The sequence below is a fragment of the Crocodylus siamensis genome, chromosome 2 (assembly GCF_052110815.1).
Source record: "Crocodylus siamensis isolate JL-2025a chromosome 2, ASM5211081v1, whole genome shotgun sequence".
NCBI lineage: Eukaryota > Metazoa > Chordata > Crocodylia > Crocodylidae > Crocodylus > Crocodylus siamensis.
In genome coordinates, this window is record NC_143396.1 from 167,380,743 (window position 1) to 167,403,300 (window position 22,558).

The 22,558-nt window shown below is 46.5% G+C and overlaps 2 protein-coding genes across 4 annotated transcripts; one reads left to right on the forward strand and one right to left on the reverse strand.

Moving 5' to 3' along the window:
- The first annotated feature begins 1,531 nt into the window (after positions 1-1,531).
- Positions 1,532-4,260, forward strand: LOC149871138 (olfactory receptor 5AP2-like). Its single transcript, XM_090032156.1, has 2 exons — positions 1,532-1,559; positions 3,350-4,260. The coding sequence occupies exons 1-2, from the start codon at positions 1,535-1,537 to the stop codon at positions 4,258-4,260; spliced, it is 936 nt and encodes a 311-aa protein (XP_089888282.1). The 5' UTR covers positions 1,532-1,534.
- An 11,203-nt stretch (positions 4,261-15,463) lies between these two features.
- LOC149871139 (olfactory receptor 8U3-like) lies at positions 15,464-20,946 on the reverse strand. Of its 3 annotated transcripts, none has more exons than XM_090032155.1 (2): positions 20,928-20,946; positions 15,464-16,374 (listed from the first exon to the last, which is right to left on the reverse strand). In XM_090032155.1, exon 2 carries the CDS (start codon positions 16,355-16,357, stop codon positions 15,464-15,466), a length of 894 nt encoding a protein of 297 aa, XP_089888281.1. In that variant the 5' UTR covers positions 16,358-16,374; positions 20,928-20,946. The 3 variants fall into 3 exon arrangements, with proteins under 3 accessions (XP_089888281.1, XP_089888280.1, XP_089888277.1); XM_090032154.1 differs by lacking the exon at positions 20,928-20,946 and adding an exon at positions 18,756-18,780; XM_090032151.1 differs by lacking the exon at positions 20,928-20,946 and having other exon boundaries at positions 15,464-16,405.
- Positions 20,947-22,558: the final 1,612 nt, after the last annotated feature.

Genomic DNA, 22,558 nt, shown 5'->3' on the forward strand with positions numbered 1-22,558 from the left:
CTGACAAAGACACAGCTGACAAAACTCATTTCAAACAAAGCTTCTATGCTCCTTCTCTGTCCCTCTGCCAGAATACTGGGATTGGAAGGGACCTCAGGGAAAGATCACAGTCACTGTCCAGCTACATGTATCAATATCAGAGCAATCCTTCACCCCTCTTCCCCCTCCCTTTCCTTAGTTTCTATTTCCCTGCAAGCCTGGCTTTGAAACTCAGAACTCTTCGAAATTTTCAAAACATTTTGAGTGCCCTTGTTTCGTTTGGAAGCTCTTTTGAAACCTTGTGTTTTGTTTCTGTTTCAGTGATTTTAGCTCAAAATGCATCAAAACACCTTTGAAATGAAATGTCTGTCAAAATTTTGCACAGTCCTAACACAAATAGATTGATGGATATATGTGCTGGTTCCACAGAATTATGTTACTGTGGTGAAATTGCTCTGGCAGTTCAAGGTTGTTCCCTGTGCAATGTGACTTGGTTTTTGTTTGAGTAATGGGATGAGCTGGTACTTTGGAATACTTATATTCAACTGTCATTTAGGCAGGCCTTTGCTGCCTGTTTCTGATCACCTTGATCTCCTTTGGCTGCTAAAAAAGTAATTCTTTCGTTCTCTGAGGAAATTATACTGTACCCAGAATATATTCATTGTGCAAAACACATAATCTTTTCCCCCCTCTGTTTGAATCTGCTTTCTTTGGAACATGCTGATTCAGTTAAATTTAAATAATCTATGGGGGCATCACTTCTGTGGAAATTTTAAATTAAAAATCATCCAGGCAGTCAGTTTTGGTAAAGTTAAATTGTTGTTCATTTATTTGTTTTCATATGACATTCTATTGTATTACAAGAGGATAGTATAATGGTTGTTGGAATTTTGATAGCTGTTTACAATATTAAAGCATAAAAGTCTAGACTGGGAAGTAAAATGAAACATTCCAGCCTATCAAAAGAAAACAGTTTCAGTCTTACTGAAGCAAAGGTTTCAATAAGGTGAAAACAAAATATCATTTAGATTTTTCTGAAACAAAAGTTTATAATTGCATTGCCTAGCATGTTTTAAAATTTGATTTTTTGCTCCCATTGGCAACCAAAATACAAATCTGAAATTTCAGAATCTCTTGCAGAACAAATATTCTGGGTTGTTACAAGCTCCGTTATGTCAACATCAGTTTGTATGTCAGATATCAATGTATGTGACTTCATACAGTTTTCCTTCTTCAAAAAAGGCTGCAGTTGAGGTAGACAAATAAAATGTTCTTTCTTCCACTACCCCATTCTATGTTGTAGCCAAGGAATTCCATGTCAGGAGATGCCACAAGCCCCAAATGTGATGTATAGTGGTAAAGGCCTGTCTGAATCCCCTAACAGTTCTGGAAGTCATGGAACAGCTGGGGACTGATGTGCCATGAGAGATGGAGTGCAGGACTGCAGAAGACTATGCAGTTTAGGCATGCAGTGTTTTCACAGAGGCTTAGTGATGCAGGCTTAGTGATGAATGAACCATCTGGACTTAGGGCACTGAGTTCTTTGTTGAGGATAATGGCTGTCAGCAATATGTCTGTAGGTAAAGTCTGCAGTACCTTGTCAAAGCTATGTATGGACCATGGCTAGAATTAGCCTAGCCCTCTTACTTCAGGACCTTGCAAAGAGGTATGTAAATGCTTAATGTAAGGTCCATTAATTGTCCCACTGGAATCATAGGGGTTGCTCATATAACTAAAGTTGAGCATGTGCATGATTTCATTAAACTGAACTGTAGGTACTTCTAGCGTACATATGCAATATATACAAGGTAACAAGTCACAGCTGTCTATTGGTCTAGCTGTGAAACAGCAGGAATGGCAGTGTACCATGGTGCTTCAGCACCAATGATATATAGACAACATGTGATATATCCTCAAAATAGAGCTGCAGGAAATACAAAAGCACACTGAAACGAGTTATGTATGCAAAGGCCTATAGAGCATAAGCTATGGGGCAATTCTGTTTAATACAATGAGCACATGAGGAAAACAAATAACAACTGTGCACCAAAACACTTATCCATACAGAAGAGAAAAATAAATGACTTTATTTTATTTTAATTGGAGTCATGGGACTCTTCACCAGTACTAAAATAACCAATCACATATAACACATACATCTACTTTGTACACACAGCATTGACATGGAACCCATGAGGAAATGAGCTTTTTAGCATAGGTAGGTTCCACAATACTAAGCCTTTTCACAGTAAATGTTTTCATCTTTATACAGGGAAATTTTCACTTAGGTCAGAATAAGTCCTATGCACTGCTTATGTTCTTTTGTGTTGGACTTAAGTGCTGCTTGGATCTCTATCAAGGCATCACGTGTAATAAGGCTGCTTGAGAATTCTGCATTGATATTTTTAACCAGTGGAAAATTGAGTTTTTTATTAAATGTTTTTTTTTTTTTGCAGAAAGTGTCTGATTTCTGAAAAAGTCATTTTATTTCAGAACAGAGAAAACCTGAAGTTACAACATTTTAACCTGAACTTTTGTGCATCAGTTTTTCAAATAAAAATATTCCAATTAGATTAATTTTCAGACAAAAAAATGTGTGTGGAATTTAGGGTGTTGTTTTTACTTGTATTGTTCCATTCCTTTGTTTTGTTTTGTTTTAATTCAAATCAACAAAATATTTTCTGGCAAGGGATAAATTGCATTTCACCCAGGGAGTTGTCTCTGAGTCGTGCATAGTTCTTGTTCTCCCACAGAATCCTTCTGAGGAGGGACCAAGGGAAAGATGCCTTGAAAAAGGAGCCAATGGCCTTAGAGAAAGCCTGAGCCATCAACATTTTCTTTCTCATCCCCATTTCAGATTTCTTTCTTTTGTTCTTTAATGCAAGCTAGGAAGAATTGCAAAAAGAACAGGAGAAATAAGGCAGGAGACTGAGAAGATCCATGGGGTTAAGAGCGGTGAATGCTTCTGGCTTGGGTTTTGGGATGGTTAAAGTAGAAAGAGAAAATGACGGATTGCAAATAGAGCAAGTGCTTAAACATCCTGAAAGAGGGAAATTAATTCAGTGCTTAGACTTGGTGCGAGAATGTGTAAAGGGATGATACTGAGAAAGGGATTATTGAAGCTGACTCTCAGGGAAAGTTTCCGAAGAAGAGAGATTTGTAAACCTGTGAAACTGTTTCTCAAGGGCAGCACTGAAGACTGCTAATTTCTGATTTTGGTGCATGTTTTAAAACTACACTAAGGATCTATTCATCCCTAGTTAGAGACATGTATTTGAAGTACTGACAGGCCAGTGACAGTTCTGCTCTGATTATGTCTCCACAGGAAGCAGGGATGCTGAAGAAATGGCTCACGGAAATCTTACCACAGTGACTGAGTTCATTTTCCTAGGACTAACAGATTCTCCAAAACTGCAGGTTCCTCTCTTTGTGATCTTCCTAGTGATCTACCTTATCACCATCACAGGAAATCTTGGGATGGTTGCGTTAATCAAAACTGATCCCCAGCTTCATACACCCATGTATTTCTTCCTCAGCTACTTGTCTCTTACTGATTTCTCCTACTCCTCTGCCATTGCTCCCAAGATGCTATTGGGTTTCTTATCTCAAAGTAAAGTCATTTCTTTCAATAGCTGTGGAGCCCAATTTTTTTTCTTTAGCTCCTCTGTAGGTATAGAGTGCCTCCTGTTGGCTGTGATGGCATATGACCGATATGTGGCTATCTGTAACCCATTGTTGTACACAGTCGTCATGTCCCAAAGAGTATGTTTCCAGCTGGTGGTTGGATCCTTTCTGGTTGGATTTGTAAACTCAGCAATACACACCATTTCAATATTTCAGTTGCCTTTCTGTGCCTCCAATGTTATAAATCATTTCTTTTGTGATGTCCCTCCTCTGTTGAAGCTTTCCTGTGCAAATACTTTTGTCAATGAGGTTGTGATCTTCACCTTTGCTAGCTTAATTGAAATGAGTTGCCTGATTGCCATTCTCATCTCCTATGTTTACATCGTCTCTGCCATCCTGAGGACCCACTCTGCCAAAGCCAGGCACAAAACCTTCTCCACCTGTGGCTCCCACCTGACAGCTGTCATTGTGTTCTTTGGGACAACTCTCTTTATATATCTGCAGCCCAGCTCCAACCACCTCATGGATCAGGACAAAATAGTCTCTGTATTCTACACAGTAGTGATTCCCATGCTGAACCCTCTGATCTACAGCCTGAGGAACAAGGAGGTGAAGGACTCCGTAAGAAGAAGGTTTGGCAGAACAATATTTAGTTAGCGAAGTAATTTGAAACATCCATTTTAAGGACTGGCACCCTGGGGCTGAGGCAAGTCAGTAGTGCTGCACTGGCGGAGGAGAATAGGAGGCTAATTTATTTATGTAATGTATGCATAAATTAAACATGTAATGAAATAAAACATGTACATAATACTTATATGGAGGAAGAAGGATTGATAAATAATGTTAGGGGAAAAACCTATTTCTTGCATTGGATATCTTATAGCTATAGTGTGTGAGATTGTGTGGGGTGGATTTTTGGTAAATGGTTGCTTGTAAATGAATGGGATCAGAGCTGATAAACCAGGAGGTCCTTCTAGCCCAGTTAAAAAATACCTTGTGCTTCAGAGCATGACATTGGCCTTCTTCCAGTCTTCAGGCACTTCACCAGAGCGCCAGGAGTTCTCAAAGATCCGTGCCAGGGGCTGGGCTATGATGCTAGCCAGCTTCTTGAGTACCCTGGGGTGTAGATTGTCAGGGTTAGCTGACCTGAAGGTGTACAGCCACTCAAGGTGTTCCTTCACAAGGTCAGCATTGATGAAGGGCAGGGGATCTCCCTTACCCAGGCCTCCCTGTCCCGTAATGGGCAGGGCCGTCCCATGGGACTGATGAAAGACCGACGCAAACCACGTATTTAATAGGTTGGCTTTTTCCTGGGCATCAGTTGTCAGTTGCCCCATCTGGTTCAGCAGGGGTCCAATGTTGCCCTTGCTTTTCCTCTGGCTCCCCACATATCTAAAAAAGGACTTTTTCTTGTCCTTGATACTTGTAGCTAGTTGGAGTTCTGTTGCAGCCTTGGCTTTCCTGGTTCACTCTCAGATCTGGACCAGTGTGGAATATTCCTCCTTGGAGGTGGATCCCATCCTCCATCCTTGTAGGCCTTTCTTTTTAGCTGCAGCTGGGCTGCTAGTTCCCCAGAGAGCCAAGGGGGCTGCTGTGCCCTTTTGCTGCCTTTCTTCCGAGATGGAATAGCACTAACTTGTGCATTGAGGATTGCTCCCTTGAGGAGCAACCACTCTTCCTGAATTCCCCTCCCCTTGGTGTTGTGTTCCCTTAGGTCCTCACCAACAAGCCTCCTGAGCTTCTCAAAGTCAGCTTTCCTGAAGCCAAGGTCTTCTGTATTGCTGATTGACTTGCCAGCTTTACGGCAGATGGTGAAAGTGATCAGCTCGTGATCACTGTCACCCAGCTTCTCATTGATCATTAGGTCACTGATTAGGTTGTCCCTGGTTGACAGTACCAGGTTGAGCAGCACTTTACCTCTTGGCCCATAGACCTCCTGTGTCAGATGGAGGTCATCCACGCACAAGAAGAAGCTTTGCAACCACTTGGATTTAGCTGAGCACTCTTCCCACGAGGTATCTAGGTAGTTGAAGTCTCCCATGACAACCATGGTCCTGGAGCATGCGGCCTCAGCCAATTCCCAGGTGAACTCCTGGTGAAGCTTTTGACTTTGGGTGGGAGATCTGTAGTAGACTCCCACCATCATGTCTCCTGTGCCATGTTCCCCACAGATTTTAACCCAGAGGGTCTCCAGCCATCCACCCTGGTCACCAATATTAGCTTGCAGGGATGCGTAGCTCTCCTTGACATAGAGAGCTCTGCCCCTGTCTGTTTTGTCTACTCGATCTCTCCTGTACAGGGTATAGCCATCTATACCCGAGGTCCAATCATGGGTGGAGTCCCACCAGGTCTCTGTTATCCTTATGACATCATAATTATTTGCATTAAGCAGGAGGACAAGTTCCTCCTGTTTATTCCCCAAGCTCCTGGCATTCGTGTACAGGCAGGCAAGTGTCCCCTTGGAGGCCCTTGCCTTGCCCACAGATTGTTCCAGGGCTGGGGCAGGGGTGGGCTCCCTTAAGTGCCCTGGCCTGCTGGCTTTGCAAGGGTTGTTCAGCGGGCCAGCAGTGGCAGTAGTCCCCCCACCCCTGGTGGGCTTAGTTTAAAGCTTGGTGGAGAAGGTCAGCCAGTCTAGCTGAGAAGAGCCTCCTCCACAGCAGAGGGAGGTGGAGGCCATCCCTTCCCAGCAGCTCACTGCCTCTTTCACCAAAGAACAGACTGTGGTTATGGAAGCCAAAGCCTTCCAGATGACACCAGTGCTGCAGTCTTTGGTTAACTACCTGGATCCTCCGCTCCCTTCTCAGCTCATAGCTTGAGACTGGGGAGGTGTGGCCAGATGCTGGCTGGCATGGCCCACTTAGGTGGAGGGAGAATGTAGGAGGTTATTTCCCCGCTCCCTCTGGTGTCTGGCAGAGGGAGCAAGGAAAGAGCTTATTCCTCTGCTTGCCCTGTGCAGGGCGTAATCAGTGGCAGTGGAAGCATTCTAGCCATGCAGACCCTGGCTGTGGTCCCCCACAGCAGAGGAGGCAGAGGGGGCCATGTCAGCTGGCATCTGTCAACACCCCTGCCTTTGCCACTGGAACAGTGAGGTGGGAGCACCAAGAGGACCCCGGCTCAGGTCCATGCCAGTGGGACAGAGAGGGGGGAATTAAACCCCTCCTTGGCCAGTTCACTTGAGCTGTTGCTGGGGCTGGGCACATACCTCTGCCCCCACCCCTCAGCACAGCTTTCCTACATCCAAGGGATGCTCTAGTGCCACCCAGCTTCTGTCCTGAGCCACTGCAGGCATGTGCCTGTATTTCCTGAATGAAAAAGTAATATTAATTCACTTGCAAATTGTTTCAATCTAAGCAGGTTGGACTAACCTGCAAAAATTAAATCAATTCAGGCTCCAGCTTTTTTAATGTCTGTTCCTAGCCTGGAAGATTATGGGCAGAATCCTATTTCATTTCATGCACCAAAGTGATAATTACTAGCGCTGTGCAAATCTTGAGTCCTTGATTCTATTCGGCAGAGATTCAGCCCTATTTGGTGGCTGAATCTCCAAGTCCAAACTGAATCAGAAGACCCTTTAATATCTTCAAATTGAACTGGAACCCTCTGAATTGATTTTGAAAGATTCAGAAAGATTTGGAGATTCAGACATAGAGACAGCTTTAAATGTTTTTTCTACATACTGCTAAGCAGCAGGGGCTTATGAATGCTGTGATACTGGGGTGCTCTCCACACCCTCCACACAGTGTCCCACAGAAGCACAGGGGACTCCCCAGCACACTTGGCAGCAGACCTGGAAGTGGACCAGAAGCACTCCCAGTCCAATTCCAGGTTTGCCACTGGGCATGTGGAGGCCCCCCCTGCACTCTCAAGGTAAGTAGAAAAAACTTTTAAAGATGTGTCTGTGTCTGAATTGCTGATTCTCTGAATCAGCATCAAATCTTCAGATTCATATTCATCTGAATCGAATCAGGGACAGTGATCTGAATCAACTAATCAAATTATTATCTCCAATAGTGGGCTGAATCTGAATTGAATAGGGCCCACTTCACACACCTTTAATGATTACATGGCTGCATAGCTGCTACAATTTCTGTCATTTACACATACAGGCAGTCCTTGGACTTACAACACAATTGGTTCCTGAAAACCATGTCTTAAGTCGAAACATTGTAACTCAGAACAAATTTTCCCATAGGAAACAATGTTATAAATGGGGGATTTGTTCCTGAACTAAGGCCTGATACCCTATTTTCACCAAAAATAATGCAGAATTTGGTACTCAATCATTTATAAATGACTAATATAGCTACATTAATGTATTTATATTGTAAGTAGCAATCATATTGATTTGGAAGGACTTCTTTGAGGTTTTATAGTTTCATAGTGTCTTTTTGTCCCTCCTCCCGGTTAGTGGAGGCCGTCAGTGGCAGAGCGCCAGCATCCGTGAGGTGAATTGGTGCCTCCAGAGTTGGTGTCATCAAGCCGGATTTGGCTTCCTGGACCACGATCTGCATTTCAGAGCAGAGGATGTCCTGGGGTGTGATGGTCTCCATCTCTCCCCCAAAAGTAAGAGTTTGTTTTCTTACAGGCTAGTTGACCTCCGGCGGGCTTTAAACTAAGTTCATTGGGGGATGGGGATCCACAGGAGCAAGAGATAGCTCAACCAGGTGTAGGACCTGCTCAGGTAAGAGCTCAGGTATATACCAAGGGACCAGTTGTCTCTCAGGAAGGGGGGTGCTCAGGGCTTCCATAGGAGGATTAAGGTGTCTCTTCACTAATGCAAGAAGCATGGGGAACAAGCACTAGGAGCTTGCTTTCCTGCTTGCAAGTAGTAAAATCGACCTGGTTGGCCTAGTGGAGACATGGTGGGATGAAACTTTTGAGTAGGCAGTAGACATAGAGGGCTATAGGTTGTTTAGAAGAGATAGGAAGGGGAAAAAAAGTGTGTGTGGGGGGTTGCGCTTTATGTTAGGGAACAGTATACCAGTTCTACCTTACAAATGGGACCAGAGGAAGGCTTAACTGAGACCCTGTGGGTCAAGCTCCAAGGAGGGTGGGGGGAGAGGGACCTGGTGGTAGGGGTTTACTACAGGCCACCACATCAGGAGGAAGAGCTGGATCTGGAATTCTCCAGGCAGCTGGGAGAGGCCGTGCATGCAAAGGATGTTGTGGTCATGGGTGATATGAATTACCCTGACATCAACTGAGAGGAGCAGTTGGCCAGGTCTAGCCACTCTCGAAGGTTCCTGACATGCATACAGGACCTACACCTCGTGCAGCTAGAGGAAACGCCATACTGGATCTGGTGTTAGCCTCTGGGGATGACCTGGTGGGGGAGGTACTAGTACAAGGGAGACTAGGGTACAGTGATCATGAGATGACCCAGGTTGCTATTCAGAGGAAGGTGAGGAGGGTAGCTAGCATAGTGCAAATGCCTGACTTTAGGAAAACCAACTTTGATGTGCTCAGGGCAGTAGTCAGGGAGGCACTCAGAACCCAGGGGGTAGCTAGTATGGGGGTCCAGGAAAGGTGGTCCTTCCTCAAGGAGGCTATCCTTGGGGCGCAGCAGGACGCAATTCCTCTGCGCAGGAAGGCAGGAAAAGGGTCCAAGAAACCTTAATGGCTGAGCACGGATATCCAGGCTGGCCTGAGGGCAAAGAAAAAAGCTTACTGGTGGTGGAAGCAGGGGGCAGGGACAAAGGAGGAGTACACCTCCCTGACCCAAGCTTGTAGGGATTTGGTGAGGAAGGCTAAAGCAGCACTGGAGCTTAGATTAACTTCTGGGATTAAGGACAACAAAAAGTCCTTTTTCAAGTATATAAGTAGCAAGAAGAAGTCTTGGGGTAACATTGGACCCCTACGAGGCAGGGCAGGGCAGGGCAGGGCAGTTGGTGATGGACATGTGAGAGAAGGCAGAACTCTTTAACAAGTTCTTTGCCCCCGTGTTCCTGTCTGCTGACAATGGGGTGCTCTTGGGTGACAGCATAGAGAGGCCTGGGAAGGATGCGAGTCCCCCAACAGTTCAGACCTAGTTAAGGATTACCTGGAGGACTTAGATGTGTCCAAGTCAGCGGGACCGGATGACCTTCATCCGCAGGTGCTGAGGAAATTGGCTGGTGTCATTGCGGAGCCTTTGGCACGGCTGCTTGAGGACTCCTGGTGCTCGGGCCAAGTCCCTGAGGGCTGGAAAAGGGCCAGTGTGGTCCCTATTTTCAAGAAGGGGAGGAAGGAAGAGCCTGGCAACTACAGGCTAGTCAGCCTCACTTCTATCCTGGGGAAGGTCTTTGAAAAAATTATCAAGGGCCACTTTTGTGAGAGCCCTGCAGGCGAAGTGAGGTTGAGGGGTAACCACCATGGGTTCGTGCAAGGCCAATCCTGCCTGACTAACCTGGTCTCTTTCTATGACTAGGTAACAAAGAGCTTAGATGTGAAGGAGGAAGTCAATGTCATCTTTTTGGACTTCCAGAAGGCCTTCAACACAGTGTCCCACCCAATTCTGGTGGGCAAGCTGAGGGACTGTGGCATTGACAAATGCAGAGTCACATGGGTGACAAACTGGCTCCAGAGGCACACCCAGAGGGTGGTGGTGGATGGGTCAAGGTCGACCTGGGAGGGTGTGGGCAGCAGAGTCTCCAAGGGTTCGGTCCTTGGGCCGGTGCTGTTCAACATCTTCATTAGCAACCTGGACGAGGGTGTGGAGAGCACCCTGTTCAAGTTCGCTGATGACATCAAGCTGTGGGGTAAAGTGAATACACAATCAGGCAAGGACCGCATCCAGGCAGACCTGGATAGGTTGGAGAAGTGCGCAGATCTGAACAGGATGCGGTTCAACAAGGACAAGTTCAGGGTGCTGCGCCTGGGGAGAGGGAGCCAGCATTATGGTTATAGGTTAAGAGCTGACCCTTTCAACAGCACAGAGGCAGAGAGGGATCTTGGAGTCAGGATTGACTCCAGGATGAATATGAGTTGCCAATGCAACAAAGCAATAGGCAAAACCAACCGCACCCTGTCATGCATCAACAGGGGCATCACTGTTCCCCCTGAGAAGTCTTGCTCCCCCTCTATGCAGCACTGGTTAGGCCGCAGCTGGAGTGTTGTGTCCAGTTCTGGGCGCCGCACTTCAAGAAGGATGTGGAGAACCTGGAGAGGGTCCAGAGGAGGGCCAGTCATATGGTTGAGGGCCTCTGTGGCCAGCCCTATGAGAAGAGGCTAAGGGACCTGAATCTCTTCAGTCTCCGCAAGAGGAGACTGAGGGGGGATCTTGTGGCTGCCTACAACTTTATCAGGGGCCACCAGCAGGGACTCAGGGAAAGTCTGTTCACCAGGCCCCCCCCTTGGAGTCACCAGGAACAATGGCTACAATCTGAGGGAGGGTAGGTTTAGGTTGGATATTAGGAAGAACTACTTCATGGTAAGAGCCTGGAATAGGCTTCCCAGAGAGGTGGTGCTCTCACCTTCCCTGGAGATCTTCAAGAGGAGACTGGATAGGTACCTGGCTGGGGTCTTATGACCCCTGCCACACCCAGTACTCCTTCCTGCTCATTGCAGGGGGTCGGACTAGATGATCTGTCTAGGTCCCTTCTGACTCAATGATTCTATGATTGATTCTATAATAGTTGGTTAGGGTCAGAAAGGACCTGAGCAGATCATCAAGTCCAACCCCCTCCCATGGGCAGAAAAGAATGTTGGGGTCAAATGACCCTGGCAAGGTGTCTATCAGGCCTCCTTTTGAACACCCCAGTGTAGGAGCGAGCACCACTTCCCTTGGAAGTTGGTTCCAGATCCTAGCTGCTCTGACAGTGAAGTAGTGCCTCCTGATATCTAGCCTGAATCTACACTCTGTCAACTTGTGGCCATTATTCCTTGCTACTCCCAGTAGTGCTCGGGGGAACAGGGACTCTCCCATTGCCTGCTGGTCTCCCTTGGCCAGTTAATAGATGGCCACCAGGTCCCCTTTCAGCCTTCCCCTGGGGAGGCTGAACAGGTTCAGGTCTCATAGCCTCTCTTTGTAGGGCCTGCCCTGCTGCCCCCTGATCATGCGGGTGGCCCTCCTCTGGATCGTCTCGATGTTGTCCACATCCCTCCTGAAATGGGGCACACAGAACTGGATGCAGTACTCCAACTGTGGCCCCAATGTCATACAGAGGGGGAGGATCGCCTCCTTGGACCTGCTCGTGATGCATCTGTGGATGCATGACAAGGTGTGGTTAGCCTTCCTGACTGCGTCCCCAAATTGGTGGCACATGTTCATCTTGGAGTCTATAATGACTCCAAGATCCTTTTCTGCCTCTGTGCTGATGAGAGGGGAGTTCCCCAGTCTGTAGTTATGCTGCTGGTACTTTCTCCCTAGGTGTAGTACCCTGCACTTGTCAGTATTGAATCCCATCTTATACTCATCCACCCACCCCTGTAACCTGTCCAGATCTGATTGCAGCCTGTTCCTCCCTTCTAGCATGCCCACTTCCCCCCACATCTTAGTGTAATCTGTGAATTTGAACAAGGTGCTTTTCACCCCTCGTCCAAGTTGCTGATGAAGATGTTGCACAGTGCGGGCCTAAGGAATGAGCCCTGGGGGACCCCACTGCCCACATCCCTCCAGGTCGAAAATGACCTATCCACCACCACTGTCTGGGTGTGGCCCTCCAGCCAATTGGCAACCCATCTGACTGTGTAGGCATCAACACCACAATCTCCTAATTTTTTAATGAGAATGCGGTGAGAGACAGGGTTGAAGGCCTTCCTAAAGTCCAGAAAGACTACGTCCACCACGACACCTGCATCCAAGGATTTTGTGACCTGGTCAAAGAAGGCAACCAGGTTGATCTGACAGGACCTCTCTCTAATGAACCCATGTTGGTTGCCTTAAGCATACACTCCCCTACTTGCCCCTCGCAGATGTGCACCTGGATAATTTTCTCAAAGAGCTTCCCCAGGACCGAGGTAAGACTAACAGGCCTATAATTTCCTGTGTCCTCCTTCCTTCCTTTTTTGGAGGTGACTTTTCTGGACGTTTTGAAGGGCTTTTGTTTGGATTTCTTGAGGGGTTCTTGACTGGAGTCTTCTCAGTAGTCTTGGCTGTAGGTTCTTCTGGAGTCTTGTCTGATTTCTTAAAGAAAGTGTCCAAGGAAGTTTAAACATATGTTCTCCAGAGAGATGGGTGTTGTAAAGTCAAAACTGATGTCATAAAGTTGAAACAGGGTGTCAATTTATAAACATTGTAAATGTAAAATGTTGCAACTCAAAATGTTGCAAGTTGAGGACTGCATATAGTTTCATATTTTGCCCTTAGTAAAATAAAATTATCCTGTGTGCCTACCTTCCAGAAGCAGGGAAAGGTATACCCTATCCCTTTTTAGCTAGCACATTAGTGATTATGGCAGTTTCCTAGAAAGCAGAAGACCCAGCCCCTAGACCCCGCCATGACTGGCAGTAGGTTAAACTTTACACACACACACACACACACACACACACACACTTTTGACTCCTAGATATACAGTTTTTAAAACTGTTCTGAGACCTGAGTACCAAGCTGATTTGTTTTCTACTCAGGCCCCCAATGGTTTCAATGTTGCTTCATGGTGTCTGATTCAGTGCAACATTTCACAGGACTAGGTGACTAAAAATGTACTAAACAATTATGTTATGAAGCACAAGACTCTGGTGAAATTCAGGTGATGGTGATAAGCAGACCACTTGACTTGGGAGGGGTTGGGGACACCTAACGTTGATGGGCTTAGACTCTCTTTGTTACTAAACAGTGGGATGCTAAGTGTTGGTAAAGATATAATGTGCTGTGAGCAGTCTTATATTAAAGATTAATACCATTTCTTGCCTACACACCTCTGACTTGCTGCTAGGGCTAGGGACAGACATTACGTGTAAGCCAGTTCAAGTGATAAGAATCTGGTTTAAACCTGTAATAGAACAGACATTCAGTGCACATAAACCAGTTTGAAAATGGCTGAAACAGGCTTGAGATAAACCTGCTTGAATGTAGTATCAGACTTAACTGATTTAGCTCAAAGTGGTAAATGTAATCTCTGTTCCAGATCTCTTGCTAAGTTAAGATAAACCAGAGACCCCCAGCATCTTGGCATGCTGTCTGGCTGAGTGGGGGCCCCCACTCCTCTCCTTCCTAGTCACATCACTATCACGGCTCCTGCTGGGTGAGGGACTGCAGTGGCTGCCAGGCTTTCCTTTCCCCCTCACCTCCCTAAAACCTCTCCCTCATCAGAATGTCCTGCAGGGCCTGGCCATGCCCCCCTCAGCTCACCACTGGAATTGAAGGGAGGGCTGCTCTAGCACCATCCGGCTTCTAGCCTGAACCACTGAAGGCATGTGTTTGCATGTTTAGGATGTCTGGGCAGTTAGAAAGTGATTCAGCATAGCCAGGTTAAACTAACCTGCAAATATTGAATCAATTCAGGGTCAGGCTTTTTGAATATCTGTCCCTAGCCTAGATGGCTGGTGAGAAGAAACATAGCTGGGAGCCAGGACACCTGGGCTCTATCTCTATTTGAGGAGAGGAGGAGGAGGGCTGGAAGCAGAGCATCCTGGGATGCTGGAGGACAGTAAATTGTTCCTTTTTATCTCCATGGAGCAGGCTGAAGTTACTTTAACACAAGACACGTAGCACAGCCCAGATTTAATTCTCTCTTGAAGTGGTGTAACTTTGAGACACTCTGAGGGTACTCGGCAAGAGTTAATGAGCTTTAACATGCAGACACTTGTGTTTTAAGTGCTCTTAGGATGGTTTACATGTAAGGTGAAACTTCACCCTACTACACATTACAGTTAGCACCTGCTAACTCTAAAGAATGGTAGGCTGCATGGGAAGTAAGCAGTCACATGTTAAATGTTTAACCCTCTTTAATGTGCATAGTTCAGACTTGTGCTAGAGGATTTGTGAGTAGGAGCATGGCTAAAAAGCACTAAGTTTGCTCTGTGCCTGCCTGGTTTGCCAGTTCTCTAGTGACCTCTGAATTAGACTAGAAGCTGTAGCATAGGCTCCAGCTTCTGCCCATGTGACCCCTTCCTGTGGCACGCTGGATTGGTCCCCCACCAGTCCAAATCAGATCCACATTGCCCCTGCAGGCCTATGTCAGCCTTGCATTATCTATGCCATCCCAAATAAGGCCATGCCAGCCCATACTGGAACTCTGTCAGTCCTTGCCAGCTTGGATTAGACCCACATCAATCCCTCTGGCTCAAATTGTGGTTTATGGTGACCACCCACCTGGATCAGGCCTCTACCATCCCTGTTGAGCCCTTGGGATCTACAAGGAAAGTGCAGGCCCCACTGAGGGTGCCGTGGGTTTGATTCAGGTACACAGAGAGTGGCTAGGTCTTCCTATCTCCCTGAGAAGTTGTGGAGCAATTCCCTGCTGTGCTGCCTAGAATAGGGCAGAGAAAATCTTTGCCTGTACAGGATCCTTTCTGAGACGTTCAGAGGGTACTTAGCCCATCTTTTCTTGTGTTAATATGCAAACACTCCCATTTTAAGAGCATTTGACATGTTTGAAAGGTAGTGTGTACTTTAATTACACCCTCAGTTACTCCACTGAGATCACTGGTCTTAATTGAGTGGAAACCAAGTAAAAAGTGAATGACTATGAAGAGTTTTCCCAGTGCTACCAAGATCATATCAGTATAGTACCTGTGACTGGAACAGGATCACCATGTGGTCATAAACTGTAATTTGGAGTCAAAAGGACAAAGAAATAAAGTATCTTCTATGGTAAATTTCTGCCTTTTTTGTTCAGAATACCTGTAGACAGATAACCAACTAGATTCAAAACACAAAGGTAGTTTCTTTTCTATGACTGACTTTATTAATGAACTGTATTTGATTAATTGTATTAATTTAAGTCTCCAACCTTTTATATATAACCTTCTTCAAAGCATCCTTCACCTCTCTGTTCCTCAGGGTGTATATCATGGGATTGAGCATGGGGATGACCACTGTGTAGAACACCGAGGCCACTTTGTCTGTGTCTAGTGAGTGGCTAGAGCTGGGCTGCAAATACATAAAGATCAGAGTCCCATAGAAAAGAGTGACAGCTATGAGATGGGAAGCACAGGTGGAGAAGGCTTTACACCTTCGTTCAACAGTGTTTATCCTTAGGATAGTAGAAAAGATATACAGGTAGGATATAAGAACAATCAAAACAGAAGCGATCATATCAAAGCCAGCAAAGACAAAGATTAATATCTGTTTGGTGTGGGTGTTGGAACAGGAAAGGGCCAGCAGAGGGAGGTCATCGCAGTAGAAATGGTTGATCATGTTAGAGGCACAGAAGGACAAATGAAATGTAAAGATGGTATGGAATAGGGAGACACAAAAGCTGTATATATAGGGACCAGCCACCAGCTGAAAGCAAACTTTCTGGGACATGACAACCTTGTAGAGCAATGGGTTACAGATGGCCACATAACGGTCATATGCCATCACAGCCAGAAGGAAGCATTCTGTGATCATGAATGTCAGAAAACAACCCAGCTGTGCAGCACAAGCATTAAAAGAAATTGTTCTGTTCTCTGCTAAGAAGTTAACCAGCATTTTGGGAGTGATGGTTGAGGAATAGCAGAGATCAACAAAGGCCAGATGGCTAAGGAAGAAATACATGGGGGTGTGGAGCCGGGGTTCAGTTTTGATTAGCATAATCATCCCAAGATTCCCTACTAGGGTGACAATGTAGATCATTAGGAACAACACGAAGAGGGGGACTTGCAGCTCTGGTTGATCAGTGATTCCCATGAGGATGAACTCTGTTACTGTGGTGCAATTATCAGCCATGTAGTCCATCTTTTTTAATAGTTTTCAGAGGCAAGACTGAAGACACTAAAGTAGAAATGGGACTGCAGATCTAGAGGCAGCTTTTTTTCATTTTGAAACTAAGAATCAAGAGAATGTTTTTGCAATTATTCTTACAAAATGTCATTGAACTCTTATGGTGTGTGGATTATTGACCTTTTAGCTGCCCATTGCTTGATGTCTTTCTGCACTGTAGATATGAGAAAAAGAAGTCATCTTCTGGGCATTGTGGATGTAAACACTGTAGTGTAGATGTAGTACATCTGTTACCTGAAATGTGAATTTGAAAATAGTATTATCTTACTAGCAACTTGCCTGTCAAGAATAATGAATAAATTTAAAATAAGCAAAACAAACAGATTTCACTTTTTATATTTATTAAATAAATGAATATGTAAAATTTAAGTAAAATGAGCTGAACATTTGCAGATAGTAACCCCTTCCACATTCTGTGACCCAATATCCCACCAGGCTTGATTACGCAATCTTCCTTTGGGGTGCTTACAGGTTGGTTAACCATCCAGGAGATTGGATTAGATCAGGAGTTGACAACCAGGGGTCCATGTACCCCTGGGGGTACTTGGGACTATCCCAGGGGTTGTGTGTGGGTGGGCGATGCCACCACCTCCCAGAAGCAGGGCTGGGGTGGGGGGGTCAAGGCCAGCATGCCCCTTTACTGGCCAGATGTGGAGGGGAGGTGTAGCTTGCATGCGGTGTCTGCTGCCGCCACCCAACACCCTGCACTGCCACTGCTCCACAACCACCCCCTGACTCTGCATCTGACCCCGCGCCACTCCCCCGCTCCACGTCTGGCCCCATGCCACCCCATGCCCCTGCTCCACGTCTGGCTGCTGGGGGTACTTATCAAAAAAGGTTGAAAATCCCTGGATTAGATGGTTTAATGATCCCTTAGTATGGAAGACCTGTGTGCAGCACTGAATTGAGCCAAGCCCCACTGGGCAGGAGTACCCTTCCTGTTCCCCCCGCCCCACCTGCTGCTGCTGTCTTTAGAGAGTGTTAAGGAGAGACAGACACACAGACAGATGGACTAAGCTCTTTATATATATAGATGAACTGGAGATGGTTTGGTAGCTATAGACAACAATTTTGGGGGGTGATTTATTTTCTTTTCCTGAAGAAGAATGTTTTGCATTAAAAAGGTTGTCTAGCTTTATCACAACTGTGAACTATGCAGTTTGCTCAATAAAAGCTAACTTATCATTCAAAAAAAATCCTTGCCTGTCACACAATTCTTGGGTCATCATGGCTACTGTGGACTGCTGAGAGGGCCATGGACCCCAAGGGGTGCTGCTGTGTGTGTTGGGTCAGACATGCCATTAGCCTTCCAACTGTCTTTATTCTAGCTGCAGAGGGTTAGCCAGAGATCCATGATCTCTACTGGACCCCAGGCCCTCCCTCAGGGCCCTGGGCTCCCTGTCCAGGGTCCGTGAATATCAAACTTAAATCAATAAAACTTTAACACAAAATGTTGCACTTATCTGTCCTCATTGTATGCAGTCTCTGCTGCTCACTCTGTGTGGTGGGTCCAGTGCCCCAGAAATCCAGTTCTGAGTACGGGCGGGCTGCAGGGCTCTTGCCAGTAGAGGGCAATACCTCTCTGCCTGCTTCTGCCCCAGCCCCTCCCATGCAGCCACTATCAGCTGCTTTTAGCTCCCTGTGCCTGCGGAGCCAGGCTCTTCCACCCCATCTGAGCTGCCAGGTTCCCAGTTGCCCATAGCTGGGGAAATGTCCCCAGCTATGTAATTGGGGCTGGTAATTGCCATTGCACCCACCATGCAGGCTACTGGCTGGTCTGTGCAGCCATAGCACAGCTGCGTCTGTCTTAGGGAGGCAGGGCGGGGGGGTAGAAATGATCCCATACCAGACACTGCTCAGGCACGCTTCTTCCCACAGTGATGGGACTGGGCCCTGTTACAGCTACAGCATGACTATAACACAACCATGATTTTGTAGCTATAGAAGTTATTTCTTTCATCTGTCCATACATTATAGATGGCACAGATGATACTCATCTGTATATTCTGCAATTATTTTTTTGATAGAAACCATTTTTTCCTTATGGTTTGTTCTTTAACTGTATAAAGAAAAATAATATAGCAACATAAAATATGTTTATAATCCTGTAGCATACAATGAAACATAAAAAAATAATTTATTTCTATCCCAAGCATTATATTGCATCAGCCTGCCTAGCATTGTGTCACAAAAAGTATTGATGTTGTTTGTTTGGGTTGCTACTACATTGACTTTTAATAAAATATTTGCTATTTTAAACCCTTGTGTTCCTTTCTGTCTTTCTCTGATTCTTTCTTCAGATAACAGTTATTAATGTTTCCTTGGACCATGCCCTCAAGTCTTGATCTTTCAAAAATACTCTGGGACTACTTTTCCTGATGACCAATTAGGTCTCACTGTTTTCTGTGGACACATCTATACATACAATTAATGTGAAGCAATAAATTCTGGCGCATATTGTGCTGGAGTTTATTGTTCCTGGGCATTGCATTTATACATGCACAGGGGATTGCAGCACATCAAGCAGGGGCAGAGCAGTCCTGCTAGTAGGAGACCTGTGGAGGTCAACCTGCCAGCCCATGACTGCTATGACCTGGTTCAACATGCTGCAGAGGGGCTGGATGGGGCACATGATTGCTTTAGAGTGGGGCTAGCCTGCACACAACTTCCCAAACTAAAGCAACCTTCTGTCCCAGCCAGCCCTATCAGTGTATACATGTGTGTTGCTGCAGAATAAAAAAACTCTGCCATAGGACAGTACTTATGTTTACAAGTACAAACCTGTGGTGGAGTTAATTAATTTACTCTGTCCTAATAGCATTTAATGTATAGTTACTGGGCATGTCTACATGTTCATTAATGCACCTTGGTTACTGCACATTTAGTTTAGTACTTGCTTAATGAAGTACTAACTAAATGCACAGTAACAAGAGTTACTGTACAGTAGTGCCACCACACAGTTATTTTGTGACACTCCCTGTGCATTAGCCTAATAACACTAAGCAGTAGGCTATTAACAGGATTTTTAACTACTGCACTACTGTGCAGTGTTTTTAGGCTAAGGTGCAGTAAGCGTCTCATGTAGACACACCCGGTGAGTCATTTACAGTGGAACTAATTAGGCGACTGCAGTATGTGTGTATGCATGTGTATCTGCCTCTATCTCCATCCTTTATTCCTTATTTTAGACTTGGATTATAAACTCTTTGCACCAGCTCCTATTCCACTTGTTAGACATCTAAGTGGACTTTGGCATCTAAGAGTGATCCTGCTCCATCTTATTCCATTCCCTAAAAAACATCAACATACCTACTTTTGTAACATGACAGTATCCTGCCTTAAGACTAAGTTACAAAAATCAGCAAGCAGGAGGACCTGCCCACCTTTTGCATTAAATTAGGTGCCAAATAGATAAAGAGGGAGACGGTACCTTTTCAGGAACCATCTTAGAATCATAGAATCATAGAAGCAGGGTCAGAAGGGACCTTGTAGATCTTCAAGCCCGACCCCGCTCCAGGGCGGGAGAAAAAGACTGGACTCAAATGAGTCCAGCCAGGTAGTCATTAAGCCTCTTCTTAAAGATCCCCAGGGTAGGAGCCAGCACCACTTCCCTTGGAAGTTGGTTCCAGATCCTAGCTGCCCTAACTGTGAAGTAGTTCTTGCGGATGTCTAATCTAAATCTACTCTCTAATAACTTGTGTCCATTGTTCCTTGTCATGCCAGGGGGCGCAAGGGGAAACAGCGTCTCCCCTAAACCCTTCTGGTCCCCCCTAGTGAGTTTCTAGACAGTCACCAGGTCCCCCCTCAGCCTTCTCTTGTGAAGGCTGAACAGGTTTAGGTCCCGCAGTCTTTCAGTGTAGGGTCTGCCCTGTAGTCCCTGGATCATGCGGGTGGCCCTCCTCTGGACCCTTTCAATGTTGTCCACATCCCTCCTGAAATGGGGCGCCCAGAACTGGACGCAGTACTCCAGCTGTGGCCTGACCAGTGTCACATAGAGGGGAAGGATCACCTCCCTGGCTCTACTTGAGATGCACCTGTGGATGCACGACGAGTTCCGGTTAGCCCTGCCAACCGTGACCTCGCATTGTCGGCCCGTGTTCATCTTGGAGTCAGTAATGACTCCAAGATCCCTTTCTGCCTCTGTGCTCTCAAGAAGGGAGTTTCCCATTCTATAAGTGTGCTGCTGGTTTCTACTGCCTAAGTGCAGCACTCTGCACTTGTCAGTATTGAAACGCATCTTGTTTATGTCAGCCCACTCCTGTAACCTATCCAGGTCTTGTTGCAGTCTTTCCCTCCCTACTAGCCTGCTCACCTCACCCCAAATTTTGCTATCATCAGCGAATTTAAACAGGTTGCATTTCACCCCATCATCCAAATCGCTGATGAAGAAATTGAACAGCGCAGGCCCCAGGACGGAGCCCTGGGGGACTCCGCTGCCCACTTCCCCCCAGGTCAAATATGACCCGTCCACCATCACCCTCTGAGTACGACCCTTCAGCCAATCTGCAATCCATCTGACTGTGTAGGCATCAATGCCACAGTTGCCTAGTTTTTTAATGAGGATGGGGTGGGAGACAGTGTCAAAGGCCTTGCTGAAGTCTAGAAAGACTACGTCCACGGTGACACCTGCATCCATTGCCTTTGTGACCTGATCAGAAAAGGCAATCAGGTTGGCCTGACAAGACCTGCCCCTAATGAAACCGTGCTGGTTGCCCTTGAGAATTATCCTTGAAGCCGGCCCATCACAGATGTGCTCCTTGAGGATCTTCTCAAAGAGTTTCCCAAGGATAGAGGTAAGACTGACAGGCCTATAGTTGCCCAGGTCCTCCCTCTTCTCTTTTTTGAAGATGGGGACCACGTTAGCTATCTTCCAGTCATCTGGCACCTGGCCCAAGCACCACGAGCTCTCGTAGAGCCGTGCCAAGGGCCCTGCAATAACCCCAGCTAGCTCCCTCAACACCCTGGGGTGGAGAGTATCTGGACCCGCTGACTTGAAGACGTCCAGCCCCTCCAGAAGCTCTCTAACCTGGTCCTCCCCAACCTGATGTCTGGAGGCATTCCCCTCGAGTCCATCTGGCATCCCAGCGGGGAAGTCCTGGTCCCTGCACAAGAAAACGGACATGAAGAATTGGTTAAAGCATTCTGTTTTCTCCTCTGGCGCAACCGTCAGATTGCCCAGCGTACCTTGCATGGGCCCCACGTTACCCGGTGCCTTCTTCATCCTCCCTTTGTATTTGAAAAAGGACTTTTTATTATCCTTGATCTTGGACGCTAGTCCTAGCTCTATGTCTGCCTTAGCTTTCCTGACAGCCCCTACAGTTCCGAGCAGAGGAGGTATACTCCTCTTTGGAGATAGCATCCCCCTTCCACTGGGTGTACACTGCCTTTTTGGCAAGCAGGCATTCCCGGACACCCTTGGTGAGCCAGGGGGGCTTCCGAGCACTCTTTCCCCCCTTGCTTCTTGTTGGGATGGACTCCCCATTGGGTCCTGAGTATTGTTTCCTTAAGGAACGACCACTCGTCCTGGACACTGAGTTCCCCTGCCCTCAAGGACCCCAGCGCCTCACCCACTAGTCTTCTCAACTTGTTGAAGTTGGCTGTCCTAAAGTCTAGGGCTACCGTCTTGCTGCAGGCCCTTGACACCCTGCGCTGGATGGTGAATTCCAGCAAGCGATGGTCGCTATCGCCCAGGTGATCAAGAACCTGGAGGCCCCTTACCAGGTCATCGCCTGTGGCCAGGACCAGTTCCAACAAGGCGTTTCCTCTGGTGGGACTGTGCACCTCCTGGATTAAGTGGAGGTCCTGTATCTCAGCTAGGAACCTCCTGGAATGGTCCGTCCTGGCTGACTGTTCCTCCCAGCAGATGTCTAGGTAATTAAAATCACCCATGACAACTACATCCCTTGTCTTAAGTGCTTCTGCAAGTTGGCTGAGATGTGCAGCAGGAAAACAGTGCCTGACAAAGGTACTATCTCCTTTTTCACCTATCTGGCACCTAACTGAGTGCAAAAAGGGCACATCTACATGAGATGCTGACTGCGCATTAGCAGCACATGGCAGAAAACCTGATGCAATGCTACTGTGCAGTAGTACCGAGCTACTGTGCAG